Below are 27,616 nucleotides of genomic sequence, written 5' to 3' on the forward strand. Positions count from 1 at the left end.
AGCTCCTCATATATTGTATAGAAGAGGGCTTAGTACTGCTCCTTGTGGTACTCCAATGGACACTCTTTTTTCGTTTGACATTTCTGTTCCAATTTTAACGACAAATGTTCGATGTTGCAAGAATGAGTGAATCATTTTTATAATATCAACGTCTCAATTCTGAGAGAAGTTTCGGTTACAAAACAACTATTGGTGGTGGTCCTTGGCCAATTACTGAAATATACATACCTACGTACCTACGAGTACTTTAGATGAGTCACAAGAGCAGATGCAATGGAGATAATCTTTGTTCAAGGCAGAGCAGGAGTGGTCAGATGAAAAGAGCAATCACAATCTCCAACCAAGTAAATCAACTGCATTTAATTACCCACCATATTTGATCTGTAGGTACCTACATTGCTGTCTTAATTTCAAAACATGAAAAAAATTCATCCCATCTCCAATTTTTAAACCTGGGACTCGCAATAGCCATCATAAATATTTTCTAGAAAATTCGACTAAAAACAACACCGGAAACGAAATCAAGAATTTATATTTTTACACGGCTGTTCATAAAATAAAACAAACTATGTTATCAATTATCATTCATGACTCAATCAAGACTGGACTAAAAAACCTAACGCAGCCGTCGTTAGGAAAAACCATGTCTTATAATACCTACTTCAATTCACATTATGTGGTGAGATGGAGGTACAGAGCTGGCACCTTCTGTTTTTGCCTTTAATGCCCAGCTTCGCTTGTGCTCGAAAATAATAACGGAATGAGGTCTAAGTTCAAGGTCATAACCTGGCGATCTTATTGTAGTGCTAAAAAATGGAAATAATAGCTATAAATCTATTAGCTAATAAAGAATCGTCTTATCAAATCTCTATCTCTTTACCCTGCTTTGTAGAGCGAATTAGGACTGGAGAAAAGTACGTTTAAAGTTTCCTCATCATTTTTAACAATAATTTCCTTCAACTTGACGGTTTCATAGTACGATCCCAAATTCAACAAAACAACGTAACTGGTCTCGGATTTCTGGTGAGTTCTTGAAAAAGCGAATACCCATTCTGATAAAGTATGAAACTCCAAATCACCGTATTTTCCCAAATCAGTTTTTCTTATGGTCATTAAATTCGTGAAGTATTTCAATGAACTGTTCTCGTCTGTTTCCTGAGCACCGACGTTGATCCGCCAATAATTGGGATGTGCTGGAGCCCATGGCCTGTCAGCATCGGTGAATCCTACGAGTATAATCAATTAATTGAAAACAAAGGATATTTCTTCTAATCTCTAATTAGTGGAATAATAATTTACCTGCATTTTTTGTATCATCCCACTGCATTGGTGTACGAACCCACTCTCTGTTCGTCGGATCTTTTCCTGTAAATGATTTATTAATCGACATACCCAGTTCTTCACCATAGTATACTGTCGAGGCACCGGGTAACATGGATACCACTGCTAGTAAGATATAATTATATTCTTCGTTAAACCAATACGCGATTCTGCCTCTACTATCGTGATTACCCAACTGCGATAAAAATTGAGGCGATTCTTAGTGAGATAGTGAGAAAATTTTCCCTTGTGGATTCATAAACGTGAAAAAAATGTACTCACTGCCCAATTTGATGGTTTGCCTTTCGGCAGCTCGTCTATCCAACTGTGCAAAAGCTCGATAAATTTTTCAGCATTTAAATATTTAGTCAATCTAGTGATGATGTAATTGAATGGCATATCGATCATTGGATGACCATCCTTCGGGTCCTCGAAGTATTTCATTTGGTTTTCAACCGATCCCCATATTTCCCCAATCATAGGCCTGAAAAATTAAAATAATATTAGGGATTTGCTCATCTCTTCTGTTAATTATGTGCATGATGAATTACGTGTAGTTTTCTCTGTGGGTTTCTCGATCATATTCTCGAATCCATTCATTCAATTCTTTGATGAACGGGAACGTGTCAGGATGATTAGCGGTTTCTGGAACTGCATCGTAAATCAATATTGGTGGTGTTTTTGGGTCGACTGGTGGGTTATTTTTAAGGTCAGGGTCTTCCATGAAAACCATGGGTGCATCTACACGGAATCCAGAAACTCCTCTATCTAGCCAGAATCTCATTATATTCTGAAACCATAGAATTTTTAAAGACGTTAGGTATAGGTACGTATAATGGGGTGGATCGCGAAAAATTGTCAGGGGATATTGATAAAATTAAGTGGACACCTTCACTTTGACTTGGCGAACTATGGCATGGTTCTAGGAGAAAATATTTGAGATTGTGATTTAACCAAGAATATTGCCACTAATTTAATTTTCAAATCGCCATTCATTTAAAATTTAATTTCTCAGAACACTTGGAACCGATTTTGATGGAATTTAGAATTTCTCCACTAGGCTACTAGCCGGATATTTAGTCATCATAGTCATGTTTCAAAAGTTCAAAGTTTCCAAGTTTATCGAGCGACAACATCTTTTTTTCAACATTTTTTACTTTTAAATGATTACGCTGAGACTGAACCAATTTTTATTACACTTGAAATCTCACACAAGCCCATCACCGTTCCTACACGGGAACACAATCAGCATAATCCAAAACTTTGCTGTTTACGAGCGTAATAATCGCAAACAAAATTGAGCTTTTGGAAATTTTCATGGGATGACTTTGCGCAAAATTCATTAAATTGAATTTCTCAAGAACGGCTGAACTGATTTTGATCTTTGAAATTTCATAACTAGGCTACCAGCCGGGCATTTCGATGTCATTATCAAGTTCCAAAACCTCAACGTTTCCAATTTTTTTCGAGCGACAAATTTTTTTTTACATTTTTTAAAACTTTTTACCTAGAAAAAGGCTGAACCGAATTCGATGAAAATTGAAATCTCACCAGGCATCTACCATTCCTACAGGTGAACACGATCACCATGGTCCAAAAGTTCACAGCTTTTGAATTATTAACAAGTGGAGCTGTTTTCAAACGAATTGCTTAAGTGTAAATTAATTCAATTCTGAGTGAATGCTTCGTGAGAGTATTAATTCACTTAAGGGAATCATACATGAACGAATTGATTAATTTTTTGAATGAATCATTCGCGAACAAATTAATCAGCTCTTCAATTTATGAATTAATTCGTTCGCGAATTATTCACTAAAATTTATTCAATATCAATTTGTTCGCGAATGATTCGCCAAAAATTATTCAATTCGTTTGTGAATGATTCACCAAAAATGGAGTAAGTAAAGGAATCGATTCGTTCGTGAACGAGTCACTTACACGAATCAATTCGTTCGCGAATGATTTGCCAAGAATTATTCAATTCGCTCGTGAATGATTCACCATAAATTGAGAAAATGGATCGATTCGTTCGCGAACGAGTCACTTATACGAATAAATTTGTTCACGAATGATTCACCAAAAAATTATTCAATTCGTTCGTGAATGATTCACCGAAAATTGAGTAAATGAATCGATTCGTTCGCGAATGATTCACCAAGAATTAATCAATTCGTTCGTGGATGAATCACCAAAAATCGTTCAATTTGTTCGGGCATGATTCACCAAAACTTGAGTAAATGAATCGATTCGTTCGCGAATGATTCACCAAAAATTATTCAATTCTTTCGTAAATAATTCATTAAAAATTGAGTAAATGAATCGATTTGTTCGCGAACGAGTCACTTATACGAATGAATTCGTTCGCCAATAAATCATAAAAAATTGAGTGAATGAATCGAATCGTTCGCGAACGAGTCACTCATACGAATACCTTTGTTCACGAATTATTCACCAAAAATCATTCAATTTGTTCGTGAATGATTCACCAAAAATTAGGTAAGTAAAGGAATCAATTCGTTCGTGAACGAGTCACTTACACGAATCAAATCGTTCGCGAATGATTCACCTAAAATTATTCAATTCATACGTGAATGATTCACCAAAAGTTATTCAATTCATACGCGAATGATTCACCAAACATTATTCAGTTCGTTCGCAAATGATTCGCCAAAAATGATTCAATTCGTTCGCACATTGTTCACTAAGATTTATTCAATATCAATTTGTTCGCGAATGATTCACCAAAAATTATTCAATTCGTTCGCGAATTATTCACTAAAATTTATTCAATATCAATTTGTTCACGAATGATTTACTAAAAATTATTCAATCCGTTCGTGAATGATTCACCAAAAATTAAGTAAGTAAATGAATCGATTCGTTCGTGATCGAGTCACTTACACAAATCAATTCGTTCGCGAATTATTCACTAAAATTTACTCAATATCAATTTGTTTGCGAATGATTCACCAAAAATTATTCGATTCGTTCGCGAATGATTCACCAAAAATTATTCAATTCGTTCGTGAATGATTCACCAAAAATTATTCGACTCATTCGCGAATGATTCACCAAAAATTATTCGATTCGTTCGCGAATGATTCACCAACTATTAATGAAATCGTTTGCGAGTGATTCTCCTAGAAATTAATCAATTTGTCCGATCGCCAATCGATTATGAATGATTCGATTCACTTCCTTGAAAACTGATCAATTCCTATACATTATACAATAGTTTCACTTAAACGGAATCAATCGTAAATTAATTCATACGTTTACGCTCTGCGAATGATTCGCCAAAAAAATCAATCAATATTTAATCACCGATCGTTCATAAATGATTCGATTCGATTGCTATACAAACGTTCAAAAAAAAGTGACTCAATTTGTTCGTTCGTATTTGATGAAAAGTCGATCTTACTCACGCTTAATGCGTGAGTGTTTTTTTTTCAGGTAAATTCGACTTACGAAAATTTTTTATTCGCAAATACTTTGCATTAATTAAGCCAAACCATCGAAAGATATTATTTCTGAACCTGAGAAAATATGTATTTTGGAACGTAATGGGCCGAATTTTTTGCTCGTAATTGCCAAATATTTGAAAATTGAAAAAAAATTATCACATTTTTTTGATGGAAATGACCCAAAATTATGTTAGCTCAGAATCTCAAATAATTTGTGTCTGAAGTGGGCCATCTTTTCCAAAACAGGTTGAGTAGAGGTTAAAGCGAAAAAAACACGATTTTTTCGAAAATGTCCTCTCTTCGGGGACCTGTGAAATTTTTTCTGAGTGATTTTTAATTCAAGATGAAGGTCTCTGGCCGCAAAATTCAGCCAAAATCCTCCTAAATTTTTTCTCATCACCTTCCTTATAATATAAAGAATGTATTATTGATACTCGTAATTCACATGTACTTTGCCGAGCTTTTAGTGAGTAACTGAGTACCTACCTTTATTTCATTCTTGACGTCTTCGTTTCTCAAATTCAAGTCCGGCTGTTCGTTCATAAAGACGTGGTAATAGAATTGTTTCCTGTCATCATTCCAAGTCCACGCTGAGCCAGCTTTGTCATAATCAAGTAAATAAAACTGCAATCAGATGTGATCAATTTTTCTGATGAGAATAAATTACACTAAAGTGTTGAAATTTTACAATTTTTACTCGTTTCTTTCATACCCAATTATTTGGTGGAATTGGTTTTCCATCTTTATCGTCACCTTTTGAGTCGGCCCATACGAACCAGTTAGTGTAATCGATTCCATTCACTGTTTCTTTGCGTATAGATCTTTTGAACCATTCGTGGTCCCAGCTAGTGTGATTTATTACCAAATCCATAAGCAAATATAGATCTGTTGATAAAAAAAAAAAATAAATAAATAGTATCAGCTACAGAAGCATTTCATATTGTACTTCTCACATTACTTTTTGTGTAGGTAATATTCAAAAAATATGATGAAAAAAAAAACACGAGAAGCCTCACAAAAATCTACTGGGTTTCAGTGGAATTGGACTAATTTCATTTGTAACAACTTTTGACCCGTTTAATGTGGTGTAAAATGGATGAAAATTAGTCAGTTCGCGCAATTTCGAGCTCTTAAGGAAAGAAATTGTACTCTCTGGTAGTTTTTGGAATTTTTAAAATCACCTAATTCGAAAAAGAAGTCAGCTCAGTTTTTTGATTTGTTGATCAGGGTGAAAATTTGCTTTTGAGGTAAATTTTTGGTGCTCGAAAAAGTGGCAACACTGGTTTTCACAACTTTCCTATAGAGCTTTAAATTTTCCTAAAAGTTTTTCTATGCGCTTACGAACTGGTAAACGCTCCAAAAATGTACACTTTACAGTTTTCAAGTTAACCCTGCTAATTTTCCTCACAATTTTGAGCATCCATTATCTCTCCTCAAAATACACTTTGAGAACTGTGGTTTTCACCATTCGTCAACCCTTATCGAAGTTTATCCTCATCACAAATAGGTTGGTATTTAAAAAAAAAATCTTCGATTCTAAGTACAAAAATCTCGGCGATTTGATAATAATGGAATGACCCTATGTTGAAATACTATTCTTTATAACAGAAACTTACTTCTTTCTTTCATTTCCTCTGTCAGACGTTTGAAATCTCCAATTTTTCCATATTTAGGATCTATATCGTAGAAATCAGTAATATCATAACCTCCATCAATGCCGCCAGATGGATGAAATGGTGGCAGATGAATAGTATCCACTCCAATTTCGACCAAGTAGTCTAGTTTGGAAATTAGACCATTGATATCGCCAATTCCGTCTCCATCACTATCTTTGAACGAAGGTGTATATGGCTCGTAAATATTCGCATGCCTCCACCAGTCATTGTCTATATTCACTGATAAAACACTAGTCGTGGCCCCAAGGAGGAGGATCAAACTGAACACTGAATTCATTTTCTAGGTTGGCATAAAACGAAAGTTTCACATTTTAAATAAATTTATTATCTTCTCGACATTTTTGTAATATTTTGGTACCCAAGAAAATTAATTGTTTCAAGAACTATAATTCCAGGAGAATCTCTTTGGGATGATTTAAGATTTCAAATGAGTTTTGAGTGTTGAATTTTAATGATTTTTTGAGGTACCTTTGCGAAAGAATTTTTTAGTGACGATTTCAAATACACGTTTTTTGGTGATTTAGAACAAATTTTTCCATGAAGATTTAATTTGGTGATTTTTTTGGTGACTTTAAATAAACTTTTTTTGTGCTTGGTAATTTTTCATAATTTTTTTTCAACCAGGCACTAAGCTACCCGCAGTTCTGGCTTAAAAAATACGCATTTCACGAATTCCTATTTTCTCAAACTATAAATTTTCACGAATAAATTTTTCCGAATTATTATTTTCCCAAATGCTTTTGTTCCCAAATAAATAGACCATTAAATTTCTGATGTTCTTAATTAAAAAATCTAGAATTGAATGAAAATTAGATCAGTTGCAATACAGTACCTGGAATAGTGGAACAAAAAATTGGGAGTCTAATGCGCGTCTTCTATTCGAATACTGATACTTCGAACAAAAAATTGTGATATTCATGAAAAAATTGAGTTGTTTTTAATCATGTGATCGGCGTGTGTTTTTTTGACCTAATTTTCTCGACGATAGTTTTGACGACGACTCATCGACGTCGTAATACGAGTAGATGCGCTTCTTGACACTTGTGTAAATATTTTGTACTGAAAATCACGTTCTAGCCGAAGGGTTTTGATGAATATTTTCATTTATTATGACGTAAATCTGACGCAAGTTTTATTTTATTGAAGGTTGAATCATGTTTTTGAATAAGTTGCGTTCGAGGGGTTCGTAAAACTTGTCACATTAAGGTTTGGGTAAAATTTACGAAATCATTTTTCACAATGTGACAAGATTCCGATGATGAAAATCAGGTTAGGGAAATGAGGCAAGAGAATAGAATTGATTTCAGTTTTCGAATTTCAAAGAGAAAATTACGTTACCAGAAGGGAAGAACAGGATACATTTCTACATTTAATTTAAAAATGTGAAGAATTTTATGAAAATATAAATTCTACATATTTTGTCTACTTTTCATGAAATTTTCCCAAAATTGAAAATCCAGTAGATTACCATATATTTATTTGCTCAATTGCGTGAAACCTCCAGAAATTAATTCTACGAGTAGAGTGGTCAAAAATAAAGCATATGCCTTCAGCTTCTACCTATAATTTGGTCATATTTTCATTTCTTCGTGAAAAATAATCTTTGAAAATCTCAAAAATTTGGGAAATATTGAAAAATGAAGTGTAGTAGTTTAGGATTCCTACCTACTCCCCAGATTTTTTCGATCTAACTGAAAAAAAAGACAAAGCATTCGCTGAGATTTCAAAATGAAAATTGATCTTTGAAAGTACCAATTGCAATTTTTAATTGGTTTATGAACCATTGGTGAGATATTATAATACATACATGCAGTAAAGTAGGCAGGTAGGGTACCTACTTATGCTTTTTGTATTTTTTTTTATGTGGGGGGTTTTCTCACGTTCTGATTCGTTAAATTGAACTGAACGACTTCATCACAATCATAATGTTTATTGCTGCTCCTATAATCTAACCATCGAAGGAATATTACTGTAGATTTATTTATGACAATGAAATATATGTTTACCTCGTAAAAACGTGAATGATTAACTGTCATGTATCCGATGAAGTTGATTTGAGGACTTTTGGTTTCAATCGTTTGTAGGAATAAATCAATCTATGTTTTTATAAAACGAATGAGGTAAATGCAGAAAATACGTAGAACAATGATACATTTTTCACAATGGGTAGGTCTAGGTACCTACAAATTACATGCAATTTAACAAAAACGTACCACTTGTAATATACAGTGGAGTCTTCATAACTCAAACTCCATTAACTCAAAAACTCTGGTAACTTGAAGCAAAGTCTGTTTCCTCTCAACACCCCACAAGACTCGATGTAAAATTCACTTCTTAATCTCGAAGTAAAAAGTCCAAAACCTCCGAAAACTTGAAGTAAAATTTTTGAAAAATGTAGAAAAAATCTCTGTGAGTTGAATGTTGCCAAAATTTTGCCTCCATAACTCAAAGGAGGAGTCCCGATAAGTCCACTTTCGATATTTTGGGAACCCCTGAAAAACTGAAAACCCGCGATTTGCACCAAACGTAACGTTTTGAGGAATATATTCAATTATCTAGATGAAAAAGTTCAATTAAGCTCCCTGTATATTCGTAATTTTGAACCCTTTTTTTGGAGCCCCCCCCACTTTTTAGGCACCCCTAAAAAAGGCGTCGAAGCATATTTTTTCAAATAAATTGAAGAATTTACATTTGAAACACACCAGCAAGTGCTCGATAATTTTTCATATGATTTATCCTGTAACTTTCAAAATTGAAAAATTATCGAGCACTTGATGGTGTATTTCAAATGTAAATTCTTCAATTTTTTTTTGAAAAATATGCTTCAACGCCTTTTTAGGGGTGCCTAAAGTGGGGGGCTCCAAAAAAAGGGTTCAAAATTACGAATATACAGGGAGCTTAATTGAACTTTTTCATCTAGATAATTGAATATATACCTCAAAACGTTACGTTTGGCGCAAATCGCAGGTTTTCAGTTTTTCAGGGGTTCCCAAAATATCGAAATTACGAAAAATGGGAAAATTTGGTTTTTTGAGTACCAGCGCAAAATTTTATTGAGCTCAAAATTTGGTAGGATGGAGGTCTTTTAGATACTAATAAACTGTGAACAGCTTTTTAGCGGGGCTCAAAGGGGTAGGTCTAAAATGGTGGTTCCAAAATTTTCCAAAAATCAACCCCCCCCCCAATTTCTGCCCTCCAGGGTCGAGAATAGAAAAATCACCTCGCATAACGTTTATCGAGTTCAAACAGATATTTCAAGCTGAAAAAGTTTTTGAAAATAATACTCAGTGGTTCCTAAAATTCTTTTTTATTCACAACTTTGGGAACCTCTGGAGCCCAAAAAATGGTCATTTTGGGTTAGCTAACCACGGATTCGTATTTTGGACATTTATCTTACAACATTTTAAGAGTGGTCGAGTCGATAACTGTGCGGGGCCCAAAAAATGGCCTTATCAGAACTCCTCCTTTCTTGTTGAAAAAACTTGTATGTAAATTCAAATCTCATTGATGCAAACCTCTTTTACAAACACATCGGAGTTACTTATAAGTACTTACATTTATGTCCATAAACATGCATGTTTCACTCAAATACACGGGGATAATACTTGTTCCATTTTGGCAGTTAAATTCGTTGTAGGGGGGGGGCAAAATAGGGTCGTTACTTCTATTGAATGTTCCCGGGTACTGAATAATTATGTTTAAATTCTGATTCGAATAATTTTTTTTTACAAATTGGCTAATTTTGAATGAAATATTCGCCTTCGATTTTAAAATGAAAATTGATCTAAAAAAGTGCATACCAACCTAAATACAATTTATTCTCATGAAAAATTATGAAATGAACAAAGATTATACAGGTACATATATCTGGTTCTGTATCACTAAACCATTAACATTTCAATATTTTCAACAATTTATTGAAATTTTTCATTATTTTATGAACCAATTGTGAGATATTGTAATAGATGCAGTAAAGTAGATAAATATAGGTACCTACTACCTACTAATGCTTCTAGTATTTATTTTTGGTAGCGGATCTTCTCATGTTCTAATTCGTTAAATTGTACTGACGAACGACTTCATCACAATCAGAATGTTTATTGCTGCTCCTATAATCTAACCATCGAAGGAGAATTAGGTAGGTACTGAATTATTAGATTTAGCCATGGCAATGAAATATCAGTTTACCTCGTAAAAACGTGAACGATTAACTGTCATGTATCCGTTGAAGTTGATTTGAGGGTTTTTGGTTTCAATCGTTTGTAGGAATAAATCTATCTGTATTTTCATAATATGATTGAGGTAAATACAGAAAATTGGTATGGTAACATTGATACAATTTGATATAGATACCTACCTACGTATTCTACTTCAAGTATCTACTAATCAGTAATCACAATATATAAAAAACAAATAACGTACCAAATATAACATATTCCTATTCTTTTTATTTACATTTTCATCGAGTAATATTTTTCTTAACTTGTGTACCATCTAAAAAAAACAGCATTGTTAGTATTTCCAAAGACAAATTATAAGAACCTACCTACTTACAATACTTGTTAGTACGATACTCAGTTATGCACTCACGTATTCGGTAACTGAATTTGCAGATTCACAAAATATCACAATGCTGATGATTTGAAATACAATACCACTTAAATACGTGAAACCGATACTATTATCACGATAGTAAATGAATCCAACTATGGCAATAAAAGTATTTGCAGTTCCAATTGTTATAATTAGGCAGAACAAAACCAGGAATAAATTCGCATGAATGTAGATGAATTCGTCTATTAAATCGCAAACCATGATCCATAAATCAATAAGACGACGCAGATTCTCTTCGTTTTCCTCGTCTATGCTTCGCTAGTAGAAAACACAAAAGAGAAAATGAATCTTATCATGTTTCGAATTCGGACCAATCAATGAGCTACCCTTACTTGAACCGCATTGATTAGTTTCTTCATTGATGATATCGTGAACATGTTGTTGGCTATCCAATAGTTCATCAAGTGGGATGATCCATTCCACGTGTATGTAAACGTAAAGAAACGAGTAGGGCTTCTCAAGAAATCCCATCGTAGTGCCAATAATGAACAAAAAACTATCACAATCAACATAACAATCGTAAATAAACCTAGAATTTTATATCTTACGGAGCAATGGAAAGAACCTTTTGTGAGTTTTTCCAGTTCAATCTGCAAATATGTTAAGAAACGTCAGCACGAGTTTCAAATTTCATAATGTACAGGGTGCCCAGAAATATCGAGTACCCCTAAAAAAGTTTTCTACCAAAATACTTCGGTTGGTCACAGTGAATGATAATAATGATAGCACATGATTGGTTGTTGGACTGGAGAGATAACATTCCACCAATCATATGCATCTATTTCACGTTGCCAACCTATATTTTTAATGAAAAACTTTCTTAGGGGTACTCGATATTTCTGGGCACCCTGTATAGGTCATTATGTACCTACTTCAAAGTGTCTCCAATTATTTCTGTAATTTTTCAATTGTTTATTTTTGCCCCACGTGAAAAAAGGGATCATGAGGAATAAAGATTTGTTAACGGTTGCAGAAATATTACGAAGCGTTGATATATGATTCGAATTTGCCATGAAGTAATAAAGCCAAGGCAGTGTCACCATTAACTCTGTGTAATTGGCCCATAGATATACTGGTACGGAGATGAAGGTTAGAATCATGGAAAGTATTCGACTAATGTTCATCACTGTAAATTAAAACTCAATATTCAAATAGGTATTACTTATTGTCGGAATTATTTCGCATATTGAAATTATGATTCATGATTGAATTTACCTTCGTGCAGTGGAAAAAACGGATAAATTGCCCACGTTTTCATCACAAGCATTACGTATCTGAAGCACATTGTGTATTCGTTTCGTAATTCGCCATCCTCGATCTTCATTTTTCTTTGGCTCCGCTTGTGTGATTTTTATTTTTGGTTTTTTGTTTTGATAGTATTTTGTTAAAAATAATATGTCTATTGGATTGATGACTACTTCCACATAAATTGAAGTGCTGATGCTAAATATAAGTATAGGTAGGTACATATGTACATTATAATGTTTGACAGACAGATGACATATGCGTGTATTCGTGAATCTAATTTGTGTAAAAAATAGTTTTTATGTAGGTGTACACCATCTCGGATGGGTGAATGCATTTTTATTGTGTAATTGGGCTATCTTACTTGATTGATTTTTCATTCCAATCTAGCCAAATTTGTGAATAACACCCCATTAATTAACGGATATCCGGGAACATTTCTGATAATTATATTGATAAGTACATACCAGCAACAATTGGGCCTACTGTAATTAATAAATTCCCGGAAATTCTGTATTTTTATCGGGGTAATAACATTTTAGCCAAGTTCACATGAGATATCAAAAAATAGCGGGAGGTACCTCAAGTACTCGTACATATTTAAATAGTAAAAATGAGAGTCCGTTGGCTTTTTTAAAATTTTGTAAGTAACTACTGCACCAACTCTCTTCCATTCCTTGATCTTACTAAATATCTACTAAGTACATAATGGAGAAATCCGGATGCTTGTGCATCAAGCTGGACTATTTCGTTTTTTTTAATCTACATATGTACATTTCAGGCTAAAAAATGGAAAATCTGTTGACTTCTTGGTGACAGATTGGCCAGGCAGTGACCATTTGTGATCGATTTTGTTCCTAATGAATTAGTCACCAAGAAGTCACCAAAACATGGAAAATTCACATTTCACTTTCTGGTGACTTCTGGGTGGCAGATTGGCCAAGCTGAACTAGCAGTGACCATTTGTGATCAATTTTGTACTTACTTGATGTCTTTTGGTGAATTTGGGTGACTTCTAAGTGGCAGATTCACCAACTAGTGACCATATGTGATTGATTTTGAACTTGGGGACTTTTGGTGAATCCGTCACCAAGAAGTCACAAAAACATAGAAAATTCATATCTCACTTTCTGGTGACTTCTTGGTGGGAGATTCACCAAGCAGGAAACACTTGTGATCGATTTTGTACTTGTGGTGAGTGGTGACTTTTGGTGAATCCTGGTAACTTCTGATGAAACCTGGTGATTTTTGGTGAATCAGTCACCAAGAAGTCACAAAAAATTCACATTTCACTTTCTGGTTACTTCTTGGTGACAGATTTCACCAAGCAGGAACCATTTGTGATCAAAATTGTACTTGTGGTGAATCTTGGCGACTTCTGGTGAATCAATCACCAAGAAGTCACCAAAACATAGAAAATTTAGATTTCACTTTCTGGTGACTTCTTGGGGGCAGATTCACCTGGCAGTGACCATTTGTGATCAGTTTTGTACTTATTAACTTTTGGTGAATTCTCATGACTTTTGGTTAATCCTGGTAACTTCTGGTGAAACCTGGTGACTTCTGGTGACTGATTCAGAAGTCACCAAAACATAGAAAATTAACGTGTCACTTTCTGGTGACTTCTTGGTCACAGATTCACCAAGCAGGGACCATTTGTGATCAATATTGTACTTGTGAAGAGTTTTGGTGAAGCTTGGTGACTGCTGGTGAATCAGTCACCAAGAATTCACCAAAATATGGAAAATTCACATTTTACTTTCTCGTGACTTCTTGGTGACAGATTAACCAAGGAGTGACCATTTGTGTTTGATTTTGTACTTGCCCGCACAACAATTGTCGACATCGACATTTACATCGACTACGTTTTTTTCCAACATAATGATGGAAAAGCGATCAATTAATTATTTAGTAGGAATCTTCTGTCCCTACAAAAGCCAGATAAATGAAAAGTTTCTAAAATTTTCTCATTATTTCCGATACCTCAACATGCCATCTCGACATGTAGATGTAAAATTTGATGCTCAAAATTTACATCTACAACTATGTCGACCAATTTTTCAAAATTAAAATTTCTGTTTTAGTGTTTGAAAGTTTAGTAAACATTCAGAGATATGATCTTGTTCAGTGAGGAAAACAAATTTTTTAGGGTATTGATGAAATTATTCACTTTTCCACAGTTTGGAGTTGTAGTTGATATGATGTTGATATTGTGGATGTATTTGTTGATGTCGAATTTCACTTCAACGTTAACATCGACATGTTGACATGAAAAATGGATTAGTTTAGTACTCTTAGATAAAGGATTGCACCATCTTTGATATAAGGAATTTCTGTTCAACTATTTGATTGTACAGACTTTTCATCTGTACTTCTTCGGAAGTGGACTTTATGTCGGTGCTGTTTTCAGCACGAGCAATAGCCACATCAGCGAGGAAATAATTGTTGGAAAAAAAATTTACAATTTTTAAACTCAAATTTTTTAATGTTACGAAGCAGGAGGTCGACATAAATTTCGATGTGAATGTCAATCCATCCACATCAGTCACTTTTGGATGCCACATGTCGATGTGAATTTGGACCCTGTGTTGAGCCACTTGTAGACACAAATGCTGATCAACATCAGTCAACAATTACATTGACAATTAGCTCGCAAATGTAAATTCTTCAATTTTTTTTTGAAAAATATGCTTCAACGCCTTTTTAGGGGTGCCTAAAGTGGGGGGCTCCAAAAAAAGGGTTCAAAATTACGAATATACAGGGAGCTTAATTGAACTTTTTCATCTAGATAATTGAATATATACCTCAAAACGTTACGTTTGGCGCAAATCGCAGGTTTTCAGTTTTTCAGGGGTTCCCAAAATATCGAAATTACGAAAAATGGGAAAATTTGGTTTTTTGAGTACCAGCGCAAAATTTTATTGAGCTCAAAATTTGGTAGGATGGAGGTCTTTTAGATACTAATAAACTGTGAACAGCTTTTTAGCGGGGCTCAAAGGGGTAGGTCTAAAATGGTGGTTCCAAAATTTTCCAAAAATCAACCCCCCCCCCCAATTTCTGCCCTCCAGGGTCGAGAATAGAAAAATCACCTCGCATAACGTTTATCGAGTTCAAACAGATATTTCAAGCTGAAAAAGTTTTTGAAAATAATACTCAGTGGTTCCTAAAATTCTTTTTTATTCACAACTTTGGGAACCTCTGGAGCCCAAAAAATGGTCATTTTGGGTTAGCTAACCACGGATTCGTATTTTGGACATTTATCTTACAACATTTTAAGAGTGGTCGAGTCGATAACTGTGCGGGGCCCAAAAAATGGCCTTATCAGAACTCCTCCTTTCTTGTTGAAAAAACTTGTATGTAAATTCAAATCTCATTGATGCAAACCTCTTTTACAAACACATCGGAGTTACTTATAAGTACTTACATTTATGTCCATAAACATGCATGTTTCACTCAAATACACGGGGATAATACTTGTTCCATTTTGGCAGTTAAATTCGTTGTAGGGGGGGGGGGGGGGCAATCAGGATTAGCCTGGGTCTTTAAGGGTTAAATTGATTTTTCGATTTTTAGCTAATTTTTGAAAATTTTAAATTGACCATCTCTGCCAATTGATACTTTTTTGACCCAAATTTTTATATACCCAGGTACTTGAAGAAAAATTTCAAAAAATCAGGCTTTTCTGTTCGTTCATAGGACAAGACAAATGGCTTCGTTTTGTATACAGAATCCCCCCTTCCCCAATCTAAATCGAATTTCACCATTTTAGGTCATTTTGGAGCCTTCACATAGAGCGATTCACGATTCCTTCAGAATTTTGAAATTTCTCCAAAAGGCGTAGAAATTAATTTGGAAGGCTGAAAATCCACCTATGAGCTTAGCTTCGAACTATAAACGAGTTTATTCACATTTTTTCGTGATTTCCAGGCGGAGACTTCTAATTACGTTTTTTTGGTCAGAATACACTACAGAATAATTGTCAAAAAAGTCTTTTTTGACAAAATCATACAGAAGTTTCTTTTTTAAAAAATTATTAAAAAATCCCAATTTTTGTCATTTTTGCAGAAATGACCAAAAAACTTTTGTACCCAAAATTTCAAAAATTCCCGCTTCTGCCAAAATTATCCTAAGAAGTACTTGTTATGTTTTTTGCCAGTGTCAAAATTATAAAAAAAACTCCTACTTTTGTAAAAATTTGCAAAAAAAAACTCCTGCTTTTGGCCAAAATGTTCAAAAAATCCTGTTGCCAAAATAAGCAAAAATTCTTGTTTTTGTCAAAATTATCCTGAAAAGTCCTGTTTTTGCCAAAACAATGGCCTTTTTTTGACAAGTTATCCAAAAACTTCTGATTTATGCCGAAGAAGTCTGAAAGTACAGCTTTTGCAAAAATTGTCAAAAAGTTCCAACGTTTGTCAGAATTTGTCTAAAAAGTGCTGCTTTTTCCATTTTTAAAATCGATCTTCATAATTTTGAATTTTATCTTTTGATTTCTTTTGCTATTCATTTTTGTAGCTGGTTCTCTTTGAAAATAGAAAAATTCTGACTGGGAAAAATGTACGATTATACCGATTTGTAAATAAAAATGATTACCTATGTTTGTCATTATTACACCTCCACGTGGTGATTTTTCAAACGATTTGTGTCTCTTGATGGGGCAATTTTGGTCTAAAATTCTTTTCCTCTTACTGTCAAGCCAAATTTGGATTAAGTTACCTAGTCAATTTTTTTATGGTTTGTAATTTCCATTGAAAAATATAAATTGTATAATTTATCATTCGGCTATTTTTGGAATCACTTTTTTCATTCACTTTAATCTGATTTTGAACCAACTCATGATCTAGAATGAATTTTAAATGACTTTTTACAACAATTTTGGGATTTTTTTCCAAGTTTTTGAATCTTGGTAAGATTTGTTGAACACTTGTAACAGTGTAAGTATAGTAATTTTTGGATTTGGTAAAGATTTTGTTAAAATTTTAAAAAATTGAAATTGAAAATCTTGGTAACTTTGTGTAAGTTTGACTTGTGATATGTATTTTCATTTTGAAGGATTTTATGTTCTCACCTAGCATAGTGGAAATGTGTTTAAAATGAAAAGAATGTGAGAATTGTAACTGAATTGCTGTGAATTCAATTCAATTTTTTTTGCTATTTTTTTATTCACAGAGCTGATGATTACAATCCTCGCTAACTTCAGTAGATGAGCATTTTGACAACGCATTTTGGCAAAAACAGTTTATGTGTTCAACCCTTCAATCCGAGCTGTGGCAGTTCAAAGTTTTCTTTTGTCAATTTTACCCCCACCACTATGATAGAAATGTTTGAAAAAAATCGTGTTGAAAGGCCCGTGCTTCCCCTACACATTCTGTGTGGTACCAGAATTTTATCCCCACTACTCATGGATATTGATTTTTCCCAACAAAAGAACGCGTTTTTTGGCTATGCTGTCCAAGGGAGGTGGGTTGAGGGGCGGAAATTCCACAGGAAAATTTTTTGGAGGCACCCTACAATAATCCGTCAGAATTTTCCAAATCTGGGAACAGGGCCACTTTGCCTATCTTACGTGATGCGAGCACAACTTGTTGACAACCCAGTTTTGGGCCATATGCCTCTCCTCTCCCAGTTTTGGGCCATATGTCCCTCCTCTCCCAGTTGGCAGTTTTGGGCCATATGCCCCTCCTCTCCCAATTTTGGTGCGAAATAAGATTGACAATATTGGTATCTTGATCATATGAATTGAATCAGCTGAACATGAATATGAAGATAGATTTGCAGTTGGACCCTTCTAAGGGCCACATTGGGGGGGAGGTTTCCCCAAAAATTAGGTTTTTTGTGAAAAATGCTTCATTATGGCCTGTTTGGCTCGATAATCTTTTTAGATTTCATCAAAATTTCAAAAACTCGAGGGCAGGGGCATTCTATCGTGGTAGTTGATGACTTTTTTGGGCATTCTTACTCGAATCAAGTTATTTATTTTCTTCGCCGATGAAACTGTAAATACATTGTTGACTATCCAATATGTCACCAAGTTGAACATTCCATTTGCCATGTACAGAAAATTAAAGAAAGTTTTAGTGGTTTTAGGTGCATCCCAATCGCGTGTTCTTAGTAGCACTAGAATAGCAGAAATAACCAACATGTTGATGATAAATATACTTAAGATTTTGTATTTCACCGAATAGTTTAAGGGACTTTTCGTAAACTTTTCTGTTTCCATCTGCAAATAGATACAGTGTAGGTAATCACAGATAAAAAAATAAATTTCATTTCACCCAAATAATTTCATATGTAGTACTTGAAAACGTTTCCAATTATTCCGGTAACTTCTCAGTTGTTTGTTTTTGCTCCACATCAAACAAGGAAACGCGAGAATTAGAAATCTAGTGAGAGCTGGTGTCACGAGAGCCATTGTTGATAGGAAATGGAAATTTTGCCATAAGTTGAAAAGTGCATAAAATAAAAGTGTTTGTTCTACGTAATTGAAGTATGCGTAATATGATACGGAGATGATGCCTAAAATCGTTGAAAATATGTGGCTAATGTTCATCACTGTGAGCAAAAATTTACAGTAAGGCATATTAAGTATTGTATTGAAATTGAGGGGTGTTTTTGTTAAATCGTCGATATCACTTGTACATAATTTACTTACCTTCGTGCAAAGGATAAAATGGAAAAATTGCAAACATTTTCATAAAAAAAATTACATATCTGAAACAAACACAGTATTCGCTGTGTTCTTCTTTCTCCATTTTACTCGGCTGGATCAGATTGATTTGGTTGTTTTGAAACCACAATACGATGCTTGAATAAAAGTGTCTAAAAATTTTGTTCAAGTACGAGTGTAAATGTTATTAGATAAATAAAATTTATTATTGACTGCGTAGTGAGCCTATTAATTAAGCACGTTGAAGTAGGTATATTTCGCGTGTGTGATACTCAATCTGCATGAGGAATGGATTTTTAAATTAGTCCTGTGAAGTGTGTTGTTTTTATCGCTGATACGATTGGTGGTTTTTAGATTAACCAAATTCTTTCGTAGGTACATATCTATTTCCCATACTTGATTAACTAAGTACATTTTTAATAGGTAGGTACCTGTGATAATTTGCGGTATGGGATGAGGGAAGGGATTACTACTACACAACTCATATGATTCTGCAATCGTTCTATTACATATTGTTTATCTTTTTCCTCATCATGAAATTATTAGCAATCGTATTTCTAAATGAAATAACAAAATTTAAAAATTTTCAACAGTACATTGGTACATTGAAACATTAAATAAGAGCTCGAGGCATTAGAAAGACCTTATTATGAGGCCAGACAGTCGGGTCGACGACCTTTAGAGGCCAGATAAGCAGACAGACGACCATAAGAGGCTAGACAGGTAAGTTAATGCCCTTAAAAGACCGATCAGATGGATCAATGACCTCAATATGCTAGAGAGACAATCAGATGGCCTTGAGGGGGCAGGAAGACAGCTTAGAATGACCCTTTTAAAAAAATGTAGTTGAGAATTTTCAAATCTTGTCTAACTTTTAAGAACTTATTAAAAAAATTGTGATTTTTATGAGGAATTCTTAAAATAATTATACCAGAATTTTAAAACCGTTGAAAAATAAATGAAAAATTTCCCAAATTTTAATATTATGTTAGAGTTTCTAGTCTTTTGTCTGACTTTTAAGATGTTGAAAAAAAATCCAGAAAGCCCTGCCTTTGGCTAACATAGTCAGTCTCGCATTTTGTCAAAGTCAGCATTGGCATTGGTCTCGTTCTTTGGTGAAAATCGTGGATTTTTCTAAAAAAAAAAATACACAAGGGCCTAATTTTTTTCTAAAAATACCTAACTCAAAAGTTTCGCTTTTTTGCTAAAAAAAAGCCATAAACTCCCAATTTTTAATTGCAAAATTGAAAAAAGAGTTTCCCTTTTTCAACAAATATCGCGAAAAAGCACCATTTGTTTCCAATAATTGCCGAAAAGCCCTTTTTTGCCAACACTGTAAGTCTTGCTTTTGGCTAAAAATTGTCCAAAATTCTTTTTTTTTTACCTAAAATTGCCTAAAAGTCTGGTTTTTTCACTTTTGAAGGGAGGGGGTGGTGAGGGTCACAAAATGTATTATATTTTAAATAAGTAGACTATAAGTAGGTACCTCTATTTTGTAATACCTATTGTGACTCGTGACCTAAATAAAATGAAAAAAAAAGCAAAATAGTCTCGCTTTTCGAGAAAAATTATGCCAATAATTCCCAAAAACTGCTGATTTCTTTCTGAATTTTACTTAGTGACAAAAATTATCAATTTGTAGCATTTTTACTTTTTCCCCAAAAATTGTCCAAAAGTCTCCCTTTTCTGTCTGAAATTATTTAAAAAAAAACATACTTACCTATCACTTTTTCGCGAATACTTCTCAAAAAATCTTGCTCGTTGCTTAAATTCTGATACCTCTAGACCAACTTTTTACCAGAACTTGCAAAAGTTACCATTTTTATGCAAAAAATTCCAGAAAGTTTCACTTTTGATCGAAATAGTGGAAACACTCTTTTCCCTTTGTTATTGTCTAAGTCTCGCATTATTTAGTCAAAAATTGCAAAAATTCTCTCTTTGTTGCCAAAAAATTGCAAAAAGCCTGGTGTTTTCATCGAAAAGTTTCAAAATTGGTAGGTAGTTCAACTTTTAAAGAATTAGAACCCAGAACATTTCAATTTGTAATGTTCTAGTTTTTTTTTTGTGATTTTTTTCAGCATTAAAATGTTTTACCTACTTACTTTTTGTCTTTTTTTTTGCAAAAAATTGAGTTCAATGCCTGTTCTGCGTTTTTGGACATTGAATTTTCCTTTGTGGGTCTTTTGAACTTTTTTACAATGTTGAAGGATTACCACAGACCGAGAGAGCTCGTAGTCAACCCCCCCCCACCCACTCCAAAAAATTAGTGCACACGTCACTGGACATACTTCGACTCTATTTTCGAATTCGATTTTCAAAAATTGGGCAATACTTTTCGGAAATAAGTTGAAAAAGAATCAACTTTAGCTTTCTAACTTCATTCGATTAAAAATTCTATGGAAATTTCAGCTATTAGAAATCTCCTGAAGACTCCAAAACTGCTCAAAACGATTCGAGACTGTTTTTAATCGATTGGGGGAGGGATGGAGATAGGAAATGGTAGAAGTAGCAGATTTCAGCTTTCCAATTTAATTTAGAATTTGTTGATGTACGTTTTTTCTGATTTTTGGCCTTGACTAGATTTTCAAAAAATCAAAATAATGAATTTCAGCTCCTCAAATTTTAGCTGGTGATGTGTTTTTGCATAGGTAAGTTACTCTCGTTAATTTAGCTTCGTTCGATTCAGTAATTTTATAGGATTCCTACTACTCTTGCTAGTCAAAACAATGTCTCAAAAGCGAAGCAAAAAAAAATGAAAAATGAAAAATGCTTCATAAAGATATTCTACAATGTTACAGCTGCTCATTTGAATGTTGTTGGATTATTTTTCACAGATCTAGTTAGAAAAGCCGTAGCCTACTTTGGGGATCAAAAAATTTATAAAAACCTGTGGTTGAACATTAAAAATTTTGTGGGTACTCTGATTATTGGTGTAGGCACTCGTATCATATGAGTTACTTATTTTTGGTTGAAGGGGAGAGGAGGTGAAAGCCTGGGCAGAAGATCACGTGTAAGGTTTTTCTGTGAGAAAAGAGTGAGAAACAAAATAATAAACTTTTGGCTGATGAAAATAATTTTATTCGTGAAAAAAGTTTTTTTAAATAATTTCATATGGCTGGATATTCTAATAGTATAATGTTGGTATCGCAGTCGAGTATAGGTATTTAGGTATCGTTTTCAAAATTGGATACTGCAATTTTCAACTTGAAAAAAATGAGTTTCAATCGGGGCTAAATTGCCTCAATACCACCAGAAAATTTATACCAGCTGCTAAAATCTGAAAAGCGATAAAAATTAGTTTGGTTAAAATTGACTAAACTTCAAGAGATTATTCTACGAACAAATTTTCTTACCGAAGTTACAATCGAACGATCAATCGTCATGTACCCTTTGAAAGTGATCTTTAGCTTTCTAGCTTCGATGGTGTGGAGAAATAACATGATCCCTGGTAGTAATCTTTTCTTCCTACCGTTTATTTTTTCGCCGAGTAAGACATCTTTCATTTCATTTACCATCTGAAATGAAAAAATTATGAAATGGGGTTTCGAGTTCCTCAAACCTGAAAGAAATTCATCTTGAAATTTACTCACTTGATCAACGACTACATTTGCAGATTCGCAAAATGTCATAATACCTATGATGAAAATGAAAGTGGAAGAGATATACAAAAGACCGAGATCATCGTTATCCAAATAAATGAAAAAAGCTACAGCTAGAAAAATACAGATCACGGCATTGATTACCACTGCAGAAAATATAATCAGAAATATAATCGAGTGGATGTTGATGAATTCGTCACTTAAATCGCATAACGTTACCCATAAATATATGAGACGATGCAAATCAGCGATGTTACCTTTGTGAAGAGCTTGCTGTTGAGAAAATAACAAAATTACCTACCTAATAGAATTTTCGTTGGTGATTTCTTTAAAATAAAAATACATTTGTACGTACCCGAACCAAATTGGTTATTTTTTTTGCCACGCCAGTTATAAACATATTATTAACAACCCAGTATGTGGACACATAAGCTAGGGCATGAGATATGTAGAGAATAGTAAATGGATTGGCATTGAATATAGGCGATGACCGTCTTTGTGCTATCATCATTATGATACCAATCGTGATCATGGAAATGGTCGCAATCAGAAATAATCCTTGGATTTGATTACGTGTGGAAGATTTGAACGGCACTTTTATTAGGTTTTCTATTTTGATCTAGGCACGTTTTCAAAATTATCGAATCATCAATTGTAGGAACATAAATATTTGAAGCTGTTTGTTAATTTATAATATAATCTTACTTGAAAAATCGTCCAGCTGTTCCAATAATTGTGTAATTTCTTATTTTTATTCCACGCGAACAGAGGAAATATTAAAATTTGCGTTCTTAGTATTCCTTGAACTATAAAACGCATCAAATTAATGTAACTGAATTCTCGAAGCTCCTTGTATGAGAAATGATACAAATACATTTCTTCTTTCACGTTCACCAAAGTGAACACAGTTAAAGAAATTATGGTCAGTATTGCGGAGAGTGATCGACCAAGTTTTGTTTCTGTAAAAATTAAATTTTAAATTATTTTCAAAAATTTTGGTGCTTACGTTTTTTTTTTCTGTGGACTTCCAGGTAGAAAATAATGCATCTGATCATTGTCTAAGCAGATCTGATTTGATCAAATCTAAATATTGTTTTAACCTGTTTGGTGAGGTTTGATTAGATCCGAACATTCATTGGATCCAATTTGATCTAATCAGATCTAATTATAAGTGGTTAGGTCAAAATTCTGGTCAAGCCTGACGTGATCAGATCCAATCATTTTCTCCTATCAAGTAGATGAGTTTTCTGAAAGAAAAGTTCCAAGCTCTAAGAACAAAAACTACTACTTACTTTCATCAAAATGAATGAACGGAAAAATGGCAAATATTTTCAATAAATAAATAATTTTCTTGAAACAAATAAAATATTCGTTGTTACTTCGTATCACAGTTTTCATTTTCTTCGCCTGTGTTCGATTTATTCTCATTGTATGGATTCAATCCAGGTACTTATGTGTACAATGGAAGTCTATTTCCCTGCGCATGTAGGTATTTCCATTCATAAAACTACCTACGTGATATAAATGAACTCCATATTTTACAATATTAATGATTAAATCGATGTCAAATTAAAGCACATAGGTATGTTTTCAATAGAAAATCTCGTTTCAAAATTTTGCAGGAGTAGAAAAAAATAATTGCAGACTCGACAGTAAGTGATCCCATTTTTCGATAAGAGTTGGTTATACCTACCATCTGACACTTATTTTTGCCATGTTCAATATGGGGTGAATCAGCATTTAAAAAACTAACGTGATCTTAATCTCGTTTTAAAAATAAATTACCTAGTCGTTGTATCGTCAAATAAATCGGTATTGTATGGGTATTAGGTACCTACTGTACGTAGCTAGGTAGATGTTACTCTATCGTATGAGACAGACGTTCCCATTACCTAACTACGAGTAATTTAAAAATGGCGAACATTTAATAATAATTCGAAATAATTTACGTATGAGTATTAAGTAGGTGTAATAATTTTATTTAAACACCCCAAAAAAAATTATTCAATGGTCTAGCCTAGGGGATGTCAAAAAGATTCTAAATTGAAACCGGTGTGAAAATTTTGTTTGGAAATCCGAAGAGAAAATGGGATTTTTTTTCATTTTCTCCAATACCGACAATACTTGTTTTTTTTTTTTTAATGACAATTTCAATGGTGTTTTCCGATTGTTTTTTTCTCGTTTTTTAACTGTTTAGAATGTTTACTTTTCATTGATTTTTAAATAGATTGTGAACAGCTAATCCATTCGCTGCTCCCAAAAACCTAATGAACCTCATCACACCATTTTCTCAATTTTTAATAAATTTGAGGAGCTCGATGGACGATGTGAAGCATTGAGGACGCTCAATCAAAAATATAATTCAATATATTGTATTGGATGCTCCCAAACACCTAACAAACCACACGTCACACGATTCTTTTAATTTTTAGGAAATTTGGGGAGATCGAAGTGGGGAGTTGGAGACGCCGAATCAAAAAAAATAAGTCAATAGGTAGTCGTATTCGGTGCTCCCAAACACCGAATAAAGCATATGTTGCATGACTTTCTTCAATTTTTAGGGAGTGCGGGGGAGGGAGGAGGGGATGAATCAAATTGGATGCATTGAATCAAAAAAATTAGTCAATAGGAAGCCAGTCAGGGTACTATATGGCCTTCAAATATCAGACAGGCAGGTCAATGACCTTCAAAGTCCAGCCACACAGTGGTCTGTAGAAAAATCTAGCTGGCCAAAAATCAAAAAAATCGAAAAAATGAAATACGTTTCACAATCAAAATAACAATGTTATCTTATTCTACAACAAAGATAGCATCGATTACTGTATGTATAAACTGTCTCCGACTTTTTTTTGTTGCAAAAAATCCATTGGAAGGGGAAGATAATACATACTTAGCTGATAATTCTGCTGAGACATGCATGATTTTCTAAACCTACTGAAGGGAATTGTGATGTGTTATTGAATAATGTGTTGGTGTCCTTAGAAAGGTATTTTTCTGTAGATTCCGAATTTGCATTCATTTTTTAGTTTTGATGGGTGGCAAGACCAGTATTTGACGTTTGAAATAAGTACATTTTTCTATTTAAATTTCAACGTGATTTCAACTTCATAATGATTTTTTTAAAAAAATGCAAATTTATGCAGAAAAGTAAGACCACTTATTTCATCCTTAGTATTTGTATTTCAACCACCATTCATTACTTTTTGTCCCTAAGCGCTCTTTTTTGAAAAAAACCCATAAGTACACTGAAAAATGGGTCTGAAATGATGAAATATGTGCAATTTCTAATCAAAATGAATTTTTTCTTAACATGAGGACTTTTATTTTTCAATGGGGTAAATGCATGTTTTTGAACCTCCTGAACACGTTTCTGAGATTATTTTTACAAAATAGTCCAAGGGTAACCCAGGGGTGGGGGGTAAATTTCAAAATTTAAAAAAAAATCATGTGAGGTATCAAAATGCATGTTTTTGAACCTCCTGAACACGTTTCTGAGGTTATTTTTACAAAATAGTCCAAGGGTAACCCATGGGGAAAATAGTCCAAGGGTAACCCAGGGGTGGGGGGTAAATTTCAAAATTAAAAAAAAATAATGTGAGGTATCAAAATGCATGTTTTCGAACCTCAGAAACGTGTTCAGGAGGTTCGAAAACATGCATTTTGATACCTCACATGATTTTTTTGAAAAATTTTGAAATTTACCCCCCACCCCTGGGTTACCCTTGGACTATTTTGTAAAAATAATCTCAGACACGTGTTCAGGAGGTGCAAAAACATGCATTTTGATACCTCACACCATTTTTTTGAAAATTTTAAAATTTACCCCCTCCCCACATCCCCCATTTTTGGGTTTTAGGCAAAATGGACTCCAAAAATGGATTCAGCGACCCAAAATTACCCCCTATACCAACTTTCAGAATTTTGTCCAGCTAGATTTTTCTACAGACCACTGTGAGCCAGTACTCCAGATGACCTTCCAGAGCCAGACGGCCAGGTCGATGACCTTAGAAGGGCAGACAAGACGCCAGACGGCCTTCAAATACCAGACAGATTTGTCAATAACCTTCGGAAGTCAAGCAGAACTCCAGACGGCCTTCAAAAGCCATCAGTCAATGACCTCAGGAAGCCAGCCAGTACTCCAAATGGCTCTCCAGAGCCAGACAACCAGGTCAATTAGCTTAAAAAAGGCCAGAAAGCCTTAAGATGCCAGACAGACAGTTCAATGACCTTAGAAGGCTAGACAAGTTTTCAGACGCCCGTCTCTTCATGTAAAATGGACCACTTTTGTGCCTAAGCCTAAGAAAAATATTTAAATTTTACACTTTTAATGACCTTCTTTTGACTATGAGTAATTTGAGAGAACGCTGTGCGCGAAAAGGACTTTCGTTTTGCATTTCAAGTTTTCAACATGTAGTTTGTGAGATGGACGTACATAATTTCTTACTGAAACAACACCACGTACGACTGAAATATACACCTACACCATTTGCTCAGACTCGGCGACCTGGAGTGGAAGAATAATATCCAGACTGTTAATAAAATTGCCTAACCAGTTTGCCGTAAATACGATGTGCATTATAGGCCAAAAAATGACTATCGAAATTCGGATAAAATTGCGTGGAATTTTCGACCAGGAGGGGGGGGGGGGGTTCGAGACAGTTAATGCATTTTCAGTGTCGGATTTTCGCTACGTCGCATACTCCTGAGCAGAATGGCCCATTTCTTGAGCTCAAAAATTACCTCAAAAAAGTCATCGAAGTGTGCATTTTTGATGACGTTTTCTGACTACTTTCAGGTCGATGAGCACGAAAATGACGTTCATAGTTGCAATTTCTCACTGCAGCAGCGACCCGCCACACAAATGGAAACCAGATTCGTACTCAGTAACCTTAAATCAGCCTAAAACGACCTTTTACTCAATATTTTTCGAAATCAAAAAATTCAAAAAATGCACTTTTTGAGCAAAAAAAAAACTTCTTGTTGCAAATCAAATCAGAATTCTGGCTAGGTGGGTTTTTTTTGGGACGGTGAATT

General features: G+C 34.1%; 1 protein-coding gene across 1 annotated transcript; it reads right to left on the minus strand.

Annotated features, from left to right (window-relative positions):
• Positions 1-514: 514 nt before the first annotated feature.
• On the minus strand, positions 515-7,358 carry LOC135843338 (maltase A1-like). The gene is made up of 9 exons (XM_065361182.1): positions 7,293-7,358; positions 6,401-6,740; positions 5,497-5,669; positions 5,271-5,408; positions 1,872-2,110; positions 1,603-1,804; positions 1,300-1,516; positions 881-1,226; positions 515-806 (listed from the first exon to the last, which is right to left on the minus strand). The coding sequence occupies exons 2-9, from the start codon at positions 6,735-6,737 to the stop codon at positions 668-670; spliced, it is 1,791 nt and encodes a 596-aa protein (XP_065217254.1). The 5' UTR covers positions 6,738-6,740; positions 7,293-7,358; the 3' UTR covers positions 515-667.
• Positions 7,359-27,616: the final 20,258 nt, after the last annotated feature.

This window comes from Planococcus citri, chromosome 4 (assembly GCF_950023065.1).
Source record: "Planococcus citri chromosome 4, ihPlaCitr1.1, whole genome shotgun sequence".
Taxonomy (NCBI): Eukaryota; Metazoa; Arthropoda; class Insecta; order Hemiptera; family Pseudococcidae; genus Planococcus; species Planococcus citri.